General features: G+C 56.9%; 1 protein-coding gene across 9 annotated transcripts in view; it reads right to left on the bottom strand.

Moving 5' to 3' along the window:
• Positions 1-13,392, bottom strand: part of SLC43A3 (solute carrier family 43 member 3) — a 523,038-nt gene that overhangs the window by 161,799 nt on the left and 347,847 nt on the right. For all 9 annotated transcript variants that reach the window (XR_014981069.1, XR_014981068.1, XM_085651424.1 and 6 more), the window contains one exon: positions 297-535. Coding sequence is in view for 7 of the 9 variants with exons in the window: in XM_085651424.1 (XP_085507550.1) it covers positions 297-483 (187 nt within the window). In the remaining 2 variants the exon portion in view is untranslated. The remainder of the gene's footprint in view (positions 1-296; positions 536-13,392) is intronic.

The raw sequence follows: 13,392 nt of genomic DNA, 5'->3' as shown, positions 1-13,392 counted from the left end.
TATGATGCATCCTTCTCCGGGATCAACATTAGGGACCTTAAGAAAGCCCTGCAACAAGTCCCTCTGCATTGGCTTCCTTCCCATGCAACACACGTCAAGGTCTCGGATGCAAGCTACTATCAGATGGAAATATATCAACAATCCTTGCATTTGCCTTGAGAGAGGGCTCTGAGAGGGCTCTGCCACTGCCCATGTTCAAGGCCCCTCTCTGAGCACGAGGTGGCACCTGGAGTGTAACCCCCACACCCCAGGATCAGTGAGCCCCTGACACGCCAATCCACCTCTAAGCTCCTCACCTGGTTCTCCTGTAGAGTTGGAGCTGGTCGAGTTGCCCGTGGTGCAGAGGTCAGCAAAGTATTTCTCCTGCTTGAGTACGAAGACCAGCGATGCCCATCCGAAGACCACTCCGGCAAAACCCATGCACTCCACCAGGCCAGTGAAGAAGGTGGCCAGGCGCTTGGCCAGGCCGGCGACAAGCACCATCACTGCGTCAAATTACCAGGGTCCTATGGCAGGGAATTAATGTCCACGCGTCCTACAGAGGGAGAGAAGGTGCAATGGTGACATTCAACATTCAACGACAGGAAAGTAAGGGGCAGAGATTGGAATGCATGTGCGTTTATTGAAATCAGATGCGGTTTAACCAAGGAAAACCTTAGAGGTCTTGGGGATCTGGGGTAAGTATTATGATAGACCAACAGTGTCCCAAGGGAAATAAGAATAACAGAGGGTCCAATATACTGAAATCAAAACAATGTATTAAAATACAGCAATCCAGTAATGAACAAGATACTGGAATGATTACTCAGTAGGAAGCATAAAAACATGAAATAAAATAAGTACAAAAATTGATCAGGCATAGTTGTGAAATGGAAGATCTGATAGAGACATCTAGCCGCAGATTCCTTAACTTACAATATCCCCAGGTGTCAAACTGGATCTGGAAAATTCTTTGCAGCAGTACCTCTGCGCACAGGGGGACGGCGCCATACGACCCTGCCCGGACGTCGTCCACGTACGTGATGTCAACGAGGTCATACAAGTCCCTCCCAGTGTGCTGACGCCAGTTTCCTTTTTTTCCGTGTGCATCACAGATTCGGAGTGAGCGGTTCCTCTGGCCTGTTTTCAGGCCCCTTTTGACGCTTCGCATCTGGAACAGTGTACGATGCCTTCGGGCTTTAAAACGTGTACCTCCTGTTCGTGGCAAATGTCCGCGACGGACCCACATCTTATCTGTATGTGGTGTTTGGGTGAACACCACGACTCGACGGATTGCGACGCCTGCCAACACCTCAAGCTGAAGTCCCGGCAGGAGCGCCGGATGAAGCTCCTTTCGGCTCGCCTGTCCCGGTCGGAGTCGTCTCGTCCTCCGGCCTGCTCATCGCCGGCAGGCCCCTCTGGTTTCCAGTTGCGGCATTGGTCGCCCTCTGGGGCCCGGAGACGTTTTTCACCCCTTATGGGTAAGTCGCGGAGCATGTCGCCGAGGTCCTCGACCTCACTTCAGTCTATTGATGGGGGCACCGCGTTTCGACCCTTTAACTGAATAGGACCATCATCAGGACCAGTTCAATGTAAGCCTGAATAGTTGCCGCTCTGAAACATCCAACAAAAATGACGACTGTCCCAGTGAAAGCTGAAGACCTCCGGTTACGCTAAATGAGCTACGTCCAATATAAAATGCTCCGTCAAGCATCCTGGTGGGGGCCAAAAATCACGTGACGAGCCTCAGGTGTGCGCCATGCCGGGCCGTCTAGGTGAACAGTAAAGGTCTTTGCTCTTGGTTACTCACATGCCAATGAGGTCTAAGCCTTCCACAGCCCCGTCTGCCTCAGCCCTGCTGGCCCATCTGAGGAGCATCTTGAAGGCCCCGGAGGTCACACAGTAACCGTGGTCTCTAGAGTGCGCAGGGACCCTCTGTATAGTTGTCTATTCCCAATCTTGGTTTCTGTCCCCAGTCCTGGCGATCTCACGAGTGCCAGCACGACTCCCGAGCTCTCGATGCTACTAGGAGGTGAATGATGATGGAGTCCCCTCAGAGAGTGACAATGGAGGGCGGGAATTCTCTGAGCACCGGTCACAAGGTCTACATTGAATTCTTCGGACGTTGAGGGTCTCGTGTGCATGTCTGCAGGGGTCGGAGCTTCATGGCCACCGCAAGGAACTTTCGGAGTTAAAAGTAAAGTTTGCTTCCAATGCATAGAAGCATCTGCAGCCCCTCGAGGCTTCATCCGACACCGGCCCAGCCCTGGCACATTAGTCCCTCGAAGACCAAAACAGGAAAACCCAGAGTGGGACAAACCTTTAATCAGAGCCTCATCTCCTGTGGCCAAATCTTCTAGGCAGGAAGAGGGCGCGGGATCCGGTGGGAAGTCAGGAGACAAACTAAAACTGAGCTTTACCCGGATTTATAAACCTCCAGTGGAACTGGGGCTCTTGGGAAATGCCCTGCAGACGGTCTCTTTCAAGGCACGAGTGATACATTCAGAAGCATCGCGTAAAGTAGCGCCTACAAGATCTAAAGCGGATAACGTGCGTCACCACGAACTGATCATTTGTAAGGTGGAGGAGTCACTCCCATCAATGGATCCGAGAGGCCAGTGTGTGCACCTCTTGGCCTCGGACAGGAGGCGGCTCGGGTCACACTGAATGCTCACAGCTCCTAAAGGTGGCAGGCGCGGCGCTGTAAGAGCAGAGGTAATGTTAATATCACATGGTAATGAACACTGGCCATTACCACGGAATGTGCGAATTAAAAGCAGTTTAATGACGGATGATGCAGAGTGGACATTCAGGAGCCCTGCGGGGCTGGCCAACCGAGGGCCCCCTGATGCTACGTCACACCGTGGCATCCACTGGTCGCTCGCCATCTAAAACAAGCATAGGTCTCGCAAGTGCGAGATTGAGCTATTGGCATTGTAAATGACACTGCCTTTTATTTATGTGTTTAAAAACCTGCAATAATCGAAGGCACTAGCTGGCATTGTCTTTGAGATGTGCTATCATTTCTGAATCTGATCACGTACAGACTGTTCATCTTTCTCTGCTCATCTAGAACGCGTAATGTTACGGCTGTACTTTTCTCTGAGGTTCTGGATAAATAAAAAGGACGTCTGTGCTCAAATCCAAATGTTTTGGCAGCCATGGCTTCGTGTGATGTGGAGGGGGGCGGGGCCACACGTCAGCCTCCTGGGCCTGGTTTCACTCTCTCACAGCTGTCAATCAGATCTTTCTTATTCGGATCTTAGATGCTCTTACTTAGATATGTCAATCTTTGTCCCATAAAACAATGAGAAAAATGGTGTTCTCTCACCCAGTGTACCTAATGCGCACTCGTATGCGACAATAATCGATTGGCAGATTTCAATTGTAATATTTATCATAGAGTATGACCCCGGATTCGTTTTTTAATGATTTCTCCTATTTGAATTATTCATTTACTTAATTTGTTTTTAAAAAAAATGAACATTTGATGTATTCACAAATGTTCACATTTATTTAATAGATTGATGGCTTATTATTTAGCGATTCCTACTGTATAGCTTTCCCCTACGTCTAAATATCTTTAATGATAAATCCGCTTTTAACTGGTCAGTTTTGCAATCAGAAGGTCCTGCTGCCCCCACGCGCTGCCATCATTAATCTTCATGCCAACGCTGCGCTGCGGCGTCTGGCGAGTTAGCTAACACCAGAGCACCCTTCGGCTGGAGGTGAAAGGTCAGAAAGGCCTTCGGGGGCGGCCCTTCTCTGGACAGGAGACTGTGGAGGCCCCGAGCCTCCCTCGGCAAGACTCAACGCCAGGGAAGCAGGTTACTCATTTCAGGGCTCCATTGTCAATGAGCACAGAGAGCCACCACTCCCAGCCTCCACCGCCACAGTGAACACCGGCACCCCTGCCTCTGAAACACTGAGGGGTGCACACAGACACCCCTGCCTCTGAAACACTGAGGGGTGCACACCGACCCCCCTGCCTTTGAAAAACTGAGGGGTGCACACCGACACCCCTGACTCAAACACTGAGGGGTGCACACCAACACCCCTGCCTCTGAAACACTGAGGGGTGCACACCGACACCCTGCCTCTGAAACACTGAGGGGTGCACACCGGCACCCCTGACTCAAACACTGAGGGGTGCACACCGACCCCCCTGCCTCTGAAACACTGAGGGGTGCACACAGACACCCCTGACTCAAACACTGAGGGGTGCACACCGACCCCCCTGCCTCTGAAACACTGAGGGGTGCACACAGACACCCCTGCCTCTGAAACACTGAGGGGTGCACACAGACACCCCTGCCTCTGAAACACTGAGGGGTGCACACAGACACCCCTGCCTCAAGGGGTGCACACCGACATCCCTGCCTCTGAAACACTGAGGGGTGCACACCGACAACCTGCCTCTGAAACACTGAGGGGTGCACATGGACACCCCTGCCTCTGAAACACTGAGTGGGTGCACACCGACACCCCTGCCTCTGAAACACTGAGGGGTGCACACCGACACCCCTGCCTCTGAAACACTGAGGGGTGCACACCGACCCCCCTGCCTCTGAAACACTGAGGGGTGCACACCCGCACCCCTGACTCTGAAACACTGAGGGGTGCACACCGGCACCCCTGCCTCAAACACTGAGGGGTGCACACCGATACCCCTGCCTCTGAAACACTGAGGGGTGCACACCGACACCCTGCCTCTGAAACACTGAGGGGTGCACACAGACACCCCTGCCTCTGAAACACTGAGGGGTGCACACCGACCCCCCTGCCTCTGAAAAACTGAGGGGTGCACACCGACACCCCTGACTCTGAAACACTGAGGGGTATACACCGACACCCCTGCCTCTGAAACACTGAGGGGTGCACACCAACACCCTGCCTCTGAAACACTGAGGGGTGCACACCGACCCCCCTGCCTCTGAAACACTGAGGGGTGCACACCGGCACCCCCCCTGCCTCTGAAACACTGAGGGGTGCACACCGACCCCCTGCCTCTGAAACACTGAGGGGTGCACACTGATACCCCTGCCTCTGAAACACTGAGGGGTGCACACCGACACCCCTCCCTCTGAAACACTGAGGGGTCCACACCGGCACCCCTGCCTCTGAAAAACTGAGGGGTGCACACCGACCCCCCTGCCTCTGAAACACTGAGGGGTGCACACCGACACCCCTGCCTCTGAAACACTGAGGGGTGCACACCGACACGCGTCCTCTGAAACTCTGCGGGGTGCACACCGGCACCCCTGCCTCTGAAACACTGAGGGGTGCACACCGGCACCCCCCTGCCTCTGAAACACTGAGGGGTGCACACCGGCACCCCCCCTGCCTCTGAAACACTGAGGGGTGCACACCGATACCCCTGCCTCTGAAACACTGAGGGGTGCACACCGGCACCCCCCTGCCTCTGAAACACTGAGGGGTGCACACCGACCCCCTGCCTCTGAAACACTGAGGGGTGCACACCGATACCCCTGCCTCTGAAACACTGAGGGGTGCACACAGTCACCCCTGCCTCTGAAACACTGAGGGGTGCACACAGACACCCCTGCCTCTGAAACACTGAGGGGTGCACACGAGCTTCCCTGCTCTTCAGCTGGTCTCTCTCGCGCACGCACACATCTTCCACAGCATCCATCTCACACACACACACACACACACACACACACACACACACACACGCACACACACACGCACACACACACACACCTCTGCATAGTATCAATTACACCTCTGCATCACACACTCACCGCTCTGAACAGCATTACAATCACAATCACACCTCTGCAGAGCCATACTTGTACACATACACACACACCTCTGCACAGCATTACTACACACCTGTGTTACAAACACACTCACAATCCTATGCGCAGCATTTCACAGCACCTGCCGCCGTATAGAGCAGCTATTATACACAAACACGTAAAGTTCCACAGCCCCTCTGAACCATCTCAACACGGAATTATCGAAACACACCTCTAGACACAGATTCTCACAAACACACACCTCGCTCTTGTAGTCATTGGCTCCCCCACCACCGTAACACAACCAGAGCGGCTCTAAAATGGAAGTCACTTAAGCTGCCTGAGTACTTTAGAGAACGGTTTTGTTTTCTGCTGCATTCCACACCACCCAGTGATGCGGTTCCTGGGATTCGAATGTGGTTCTGGCCCAGAACATGCATCATACATGCAAGCAATAAACACCAGTCTATGTTCACACATACAAGTGACTGAGACACCCATCAGTGCACATCACAGGCAAGAACAGCGGTGCCATCCAGAGGCAGTATGGTTACAATCATTGTAGCAGGGAAGGGGGAGTGGCTTGAGGAACATGGCGGCAGGCTAACGCCGGCCGTGAGAAGCTCCGCTCGGTCTTGGAACTACCCGGATAAGCGGATAAGCCGTTGTGCCCCAGTATGGAATACCTTAGTCAGAGTAAAACGGTGAGGAACCGGTGATTTTTGTTTCTGTTGGAAGGCGTTCCCCGGGGAGGCTACGGAATGCGTTCCTGACCACCCGGAGGCCTACCTTTCCCAGAGTTAGGCCGAGCAAGAGCGGGGCGGCCCTTCCTAGAAGGGTCTCGTACCTAGGATCGCACACGCTGCGCTTACTCTCTCTTCGGATAGAGGGACACCACACAGTAATTCGTTGTAAGACAATAGACTTTTATCGGTAGTTGTCAGGGATCTTTATGACCCGGAAGGCAGGTGCAGAATTGATGCCACAAGCGGCAGCGATCTCGTGATGAGGGGAAAGGGGTAGCGGGACAGTCTTTGAATCAGTGTCTCTGCGAGGTATCCGGCGCACAGCTCTCAATCCTCGAGCTGAGGGGATGTTGCTTCTTTCGGCAATCTCTGCCGTTTCTCGTGGAGGAGCGGGCCACGAGTCACTCAGCAGGCACCGGAGGTTCGTAGTTCGGGGAGCCGAGACGGCGTCAGCAGGGCTCAGATGGTTCAGAGTTCGGGGAGCCGCGACAGCGTCAGCAGGGCTCAGATGGTTCAGAGTTCGGGTAGCGTTCTTCGGTTCGGGGAGCGATCGAGCCGCGACCAGGTCAGCAGGCTCTCGTCAGTCCAGGTCTTCTCTGCTCTCGTCCCTCCAGCACCCCTTGTTATACTCCCCCTCATCTTTGAAGTCCGGAGTCCTCGCGGAGAGGGGTCTGGTGCCTGGGGGGCGGTGTATCGGGGTTTCCTGTCGCTCGGCCCTTTGATCTGTTCAGGTGGGTCCGGGAGGGACTCCAGACACCCAGCGGGCGAGGCGCCTGCTCACCGGGAGCCTGGTGGTCGATCGAAACCTCCCTCGGGGGAAAACCAGAGGTGTGACAGGATCGGCGCCTCTCGGTCTGGTTTGGGGGGGGGGGTTCGCTCTCCCTTGGCCGGGCATGCGTGTTGGGGATCTGGTCGGCCCTCGGGATGTTGGCCCGCGGGAGCCGTAAGGCTGTACCAACGAGGTTCGGCGTGGTTGCAGGGTAACTTGCTGGTCGGGAGGGCCCATGCCACGAGGCAGGTCTCACACGTGCCCCCCCCAGCTGAAAGGCGGGGAGAACTACCCATCCACTTGGGGGTTCTCCTCGCTCAAGCGGAAGAATCGGGACAGGCTGTCCGCGTTGGCGTGGTCCGTCCCGGGGCGATGTTCCACCGTGAAATCCATCCCCTGGAGGGAGATGGACCAGCGTAGCAACTTGGGGTTTTCCCCTCGCATCTGCATCAACCACCGCAAGGGTCGGTGATCCGTTTGTACTCGGAAGTGTGTTCCGAACAGGTAGGGCCGTAGCTTTTTGAGGGCCCAGACTACTGCGAAGGTCTCTCTCTCAATGGTGCTCCACCGCTGTTCCCGGGGCAGCAACCTTCGGCTGATGAAGGCTATGGGCCGATCTATGCCCTTGTCGTCGAACTGGGAGAGGACTGCCCCGATGCCGTGTTCCGAGGCGTCCGTCTGGACCACAAACTCCTGGGCGTAGTCGGGTGCTTTGAGCACCGGAGCCGCGCACATGGCGGCTTTTAGGGTGTCGAACGCCTTCTGGCAGGAGGGAGTCCAGTGTACTTTCTTGGGGTGTTTTTTGGAGGTTAGTTCTGTGAGGGGGCCTGCGATGCTGCCATAGTTCTTAATAAACCTCCGGTAGTAACCGGTGAGGCCCAGGAAGGCCCGGACTTCCGTTTGGGTCGTGGGGGGGTTCCCAGGACAAGATGGCCTCGACCTTCGGTTGGAGGGGGGCGACCTGCTCACTTCCCACCTGGTGCCCCAGATAGGTTACGGAGCCGTGCCCAATTTGGCATTTTCTGGCTTTGATGGTGAGGCCGGCCTGGCGCAGAGCCAGCACGACTTGTCGGAGGTGCTGGAGGTGCTCGGTCCATTGGGAGCTGAATACCGCTATATCGTCGAGGTATGCTGCGCTGAACCCCTCTAGTCCGGACAGGACCCTGTTCACCAGCCGCTGGAAGGTGGCCGGGGCATTCTTCATTCCAAACGGCATCACCCTAAAGCGGTAGTGCCCATCCGGGGTAGAGAAGGCGGAGCGCTCCTTGGCTCCCTCGGTGAGGGCAATCTGCCAGTATCCACTAGTCAGGTTGAAGGTGCTGAGGTAGCGAGCGGCCCCGAGGCGATCAATGAGCTCGTCGGCACGGGGGATAGGGTGAGCGTCCGCTCGGGTGACCGCATTGAGCCCTCGGTAGTCTACGCAAAACCTCAGCTCGGGGGCGACACCCGGGGTAGCCGCTTTCGGAACCAGGACTACCGGGCTGGCCCAGGGGCTGTCGGAGGGTTCAATCACCCCGAGGTCCAGCATCTTCGCCACCTCGGTCTGGATGCAGGTTCGGACTCGATCAGGGACCCGGTAGGCCCGGTGTCTCACTGGCGGGCTGTCGCCGGTGTTCACGTCGTGGACACACTAGTTGGTGACCCCAGGGGTTAGGGAGAAGAGGTCCGCGAACTGCCTTAGTAGCTGGCGGCAGTCGTCGGACTATTGGGCTGTGAGGGTGGTTGATAGTCTCACCCCCTCCACGGAACCATCGGTCTCTTTCGCCCCCAGGGGGTCTGGAAGGGGCTCGGTGTCTTCTTCGGCCCCATCGTCGGTGGCCAGGAGCAAACTCAATTCTGTCCGTACAGAGTGGGGTTTGAGGCGGTTCACGTGGAGGACCCGGATGGGGCTCCGCGGGGACTGCACATCGACGAGATAGGTGATTTGGCTCTTCCGCTAGACCACCTTGAAGGGTCCAGTCCATTTATCTTGGAGGGCGCAGGGTTTCACCGGGGCCATGACCCAGACTTGTTGGCCCGGCTGAAACTCGACCAGCGTAGCATTCTGGTCATACCAGCGCTTCATCTCCTCCTGGCTAGCCTCGAGGTTCGCCTCTGCGAGTTCTCGGAATTTCCGGGTCTGGTTGCGGAGCGCCAGGATGTATCAGAACACATCCGAAGGGGTCCCCCGGGGAGTTGTTTCCCAACCCTCCTTGACCAGGCTCCGGGGTCCCCGGACGGGGTGTCCATATAGTAGTTAGAATGGGCTGAACCCCAGGGATTTTTGTGGAACCTCCCGGTAGGCGAACAGGAGGCATGGGAAGAGGACGTCCCACCTCCGGCGTAGGGGTTCCTCGAGGCCCATGATCATTCCTTTCAGTGTTTTGTTAAAGCGCTCGACTAGGCCGTTTCCTTGGGGGTGGTACGGGGTGGTGAACTTGTACGATACTACGCACTGCTGCCAGAGGGACCTCATATATCGGGAGATAAAGTTCGTACCCCGGTCACTCACGACTTCGCGGGGGAACCCCACGCGGGAGAAGATCCCCATCAAGGCCCGGCCTACCACGGGGGCCGTCACGGTGTTTAGAGGGATGGCTTCGGGGTAACGGGTGGCATGATCCACCAGGACGAGGATGAACCGGTGGCCCTGGGCGGTCTTGGGGTCCAGTGGTCCCACGATGTCGATTCCTACCCGCTCAAAAGGGGTACTGACGACTGGGAAAGGTTGTAGCGGAGCCTTGCGCTTGCCCCCACTCTTTCCGCTGGCCTGGCACGTGAGGCAGGACTTGCAGTGGGCCTCCACATTTGCTCGCATCTTGGGCCAATAGAAGTGGGTGACGAGTCATTGGTAGGTCTCATCTTGGCCTAAGTGTCCGGCCAGGGGTACATCATGGGCCAGGCCCAGGAGGAGGCTTCGGAAGCGCAGGGGTACCACTAGTACTCGGCCCGATCCCAACTCGGCCGACTTCTGTTCGCTGTACAGGAGGCAGTTTTCCCAGTATACCCAGTGGGTGCCGGTCCGGTCGCCTGCTGCTTGGGCCTCGGCCTGTTGTCGGGGTCCAATGAGGGACGGGCAGGTGGATTGTTCTTGGCAGAACTCTTCACGGGAGGGGCCTTCTTCGCAGTGCCACTGGGACAGTTCTGGCAGGTCCCCGAGTTCGGTCAGGGATTCGGGGTCGGAAGGCACGGACCCTTCGTCGGGAGCGGTCGTTTCGTCCAGAAGGGGGTCGTTGGTCCCTGGTGGCGTATTCTGGACCTCGGGGATGGTGGCGGTGCTCAGCGGCATGGCTTCTCCCCCCCCTGAGGAAGGCACTCTGAGAGTCATTGAGCGCGTGGTGGCGCATACCCATTCGGGTAGGCCCATCATCTCGAGATGGGCTCTTCGTTCCACTTGTCCCCACGGGGAGTTCTCAAGGTCGTTGCCCAGGAGGCAGTCCACGGGCTGGGAGGCTCGGACCGCCACCTTTAACTTGCCGGTAACTCCCCCCCATTCAAAGGGGACTAGGGCCATCCGGCAGAGGCTCTCGGAATTGTCTGACGATATGACGGGACAAAAGGCGCCGGGTAGGATCTGTTCTTCGGAGACCAGGTGACAATGTACCGCCGTGACACTCGCCCCCGTGTCCCGGAGGCCCTCGACGCGGTGACCGTTGACCGTTACCTGCTGTCGGTACTTCTTTGTGTTGGCGGGCAGGGACGTTCCGGGGACCATCTCCCGGTCTCCTAGGGAGACCAAGGCCATGGCGGCTGGTTCCCATTCTTCGGAGTCTTCCATCTCTTACCCCAGGGCGACGGAGGCCATTTGTCGAGCCGGCGGGGTTGTTGTGGCGGTTCGCTGGTACATGGGACATTGAGGGTCGCTGGCATAGTGTCCGGTCTGTTGGCAGCGGAAACAGGTGATCCTTACTCGGGGCCCCGGCCTCCCCGGTGGCCCGGTGCTGGCCGGAGGTGAAGCTGGAAAGGGCGAAGGTTGTCCTCTGGGGGGGCTGAGCGGGGATCCCCCCGGGGGTTCCCTTGGCCGGCCTTGATTCCCTCCGCCCCTCTGGCGGGGGGTCCCTGACTGTGGCGACTGTAGTCTCCCACGGGGCCCCGGGAGGCCCGGGTGTTTACCCACCGGTCAGCCTCGACGGCCAGTTTCCGAGGGTCTGTGAGTTTGCTGTCCAGGAGGTGCTGGCGCAGCTCTACAAAGCAATTCGCGGACAAGTGTTCCCATGCGATTAGGTCGAACAGCTCCTCAAAGGTGGAGACCTTGCTGCCCTTGATCCACCCGTCCAAGGCCCGGCTGTAAAAGTTCACGTACTCCACCCAGGTGGTACCGGGTATCTTCTTGCAGTCTCTAAACCGTTGCCGGTACATTTCAGGGGTGAGCCCATATCTGGCTACTAGGGCCTCTTTCATGTGACTGTAGGAGTTCATCACCGTGGAGGGCAGGTCCAGCAGGGTATCTCTCCCCTCGCTCAGGAACCAGCCCCACAGCCCAGCCCCCCAGTCTTTCTGCAGGACTCGGTGGGAGGTCATGGCGACTTCGTAGGCTTTGAACCATTGCTGGATGTCGTCGTTCTTATAGTATTCTTTCACCACGTCTGGGATGTGGACCTTTGGTTCCACGGTGGAGGAGAGGGGTTGGGTTTCCGAGGGTCTGGCCTCCGCATTCTTCGCTTTGAGCTCGATCTCTTTCAGGCTACGTTCGTGCTCCAGTTGGAGTTTTCTTTCTTCGTGTTCTCTTTGTTGTTTCTTTTCCTCGTGTTCTCTTTGTTGTTTCTTTTCCTTGAGTTCTCCTTGTAGGCGTAACTGTTCCACCGCCAGCTTTTTTTCCGCCAGTTTTAGCTCTCCTTCGATTTTTAATTTTGCTAGTTCTAGTTCGTGGTTGCGACCTCTTTCTCGGTCCGCTAGTTCCTCTGGGGATAGGCCCCCCTCGGGGGCGCCGTTCCTCCCCGGGGTGCTTCGTGGTTCGTTGGGAGAGACTCCTTCTGTTTGTGTCCGGGGAGTTCCCGCCTCGACCCAGGTTTTTAATGCCCCCTGGAAGTCCTCTTTCGTGCTTAGTCCGGTGGTAGCGATTCCAAGGTCTTTGCAAAATTGTTTGTTCTCGGTGCGTATAAGATTCTAACAGGTCATTTTGGAATGTGGGGCTCGGGTTGGTGCCTGCGGCACCTAGGGAAGTTTCTCCTTCCATTTCTTCTTGGTAGTGCGTAAGCCGTCTACTGCACGATCTCTAGGTGTTGGCTCGGATCCCATCGCTGCCACCAAATGTTGGAAGGCGTTCCCCGGGGAGGCTACGGAATGCGTTCCTGACCACCCGGAGGCCCACCTTTCCCAGAGTTAGGCCGAGCAAGAGCGGGGCGGCCATTCCTGGAAGGGTCTCGTACCTAGGATCGCACTCGCTGCGCTTACTCTCTCTTCGGATAGAGGGACACCACACAGTAATTCGTTGTAAGACAATAGACTTTTATCGGTAGTTGTCAGGGATCTTTATGACCCGGAAGGCAGGTGCAGAATTGATGCCACAAGCGGCAGCGATCTCGTAATGAGGGGAAAGGGGTAGCGGGACAGTCTTTGAATCAGTGTCTCTGCGAGGTATCCGGCGCACAGCTCTCAATCCTCGAGCTGAGGGGATGTTGCTTCTTTCGGCAATCTCTGCCGTTTCTCGTGGTGGAGCGGGCCGCGAGTCACTCAGCAGGCACCGGAGGTTCGTAGTTCGGGGAGCCGCGACGGCGTCAGCAGGGCTCAGATGGTTCAGAGTTCGGGAGCCGCGACAGCGTCAGCAGGGCTCAGATGGTTCAGAGTTCGGGGAGCCGCGACAGCGTCAGCAGGGCTCAGATGGTTCAGAGTTCGGGTAGCGTTCTTCGGTTTGGGGAGCGATCGAGCCGCGACCAGGTCAGCAGGCTCTCGTCAGTCCAGGTCTTCTCCGCTCTCGTCCCTCCAGCACCCCTTGTTATACTCCCCCTCCTCTTTGAAGTCCGGAGTCCTCGCGGAGAGGGGTATGGTGCCTGGGGGGCGGTGTATCGGGGTTTCCTGTCGCTCGGCCCTTTGATCTGTTCAGGTGGGTCCGGGAGGGACTCCAGACACCCAGCGGGCGAGGCGCCTGCTCACCGGGAGCCTGGTGGTCGATCGAAACCTCCCTCGGGGGAGAGACCAGAGGTGTGACAGGATCGGC

Source organism: Triturus cristatus, chromosome 4_1 (genome assembly GCF_964204655.1).
Source record: "Triturus cristatus chromosome 4_1, aTriCri1.1, whole genome shotgun sequence".
Classification (NCBI taxonomy): Eukaryota; Metazoa; Chordata; class Amphibia; order Caudata; family Salamandridae; genus Triturus; species Triturus cristatus.
Note: the sequence above shows the minus strand (reverse complement) of the source record. Positions and strands in the feature narration are given on the sequence as shown.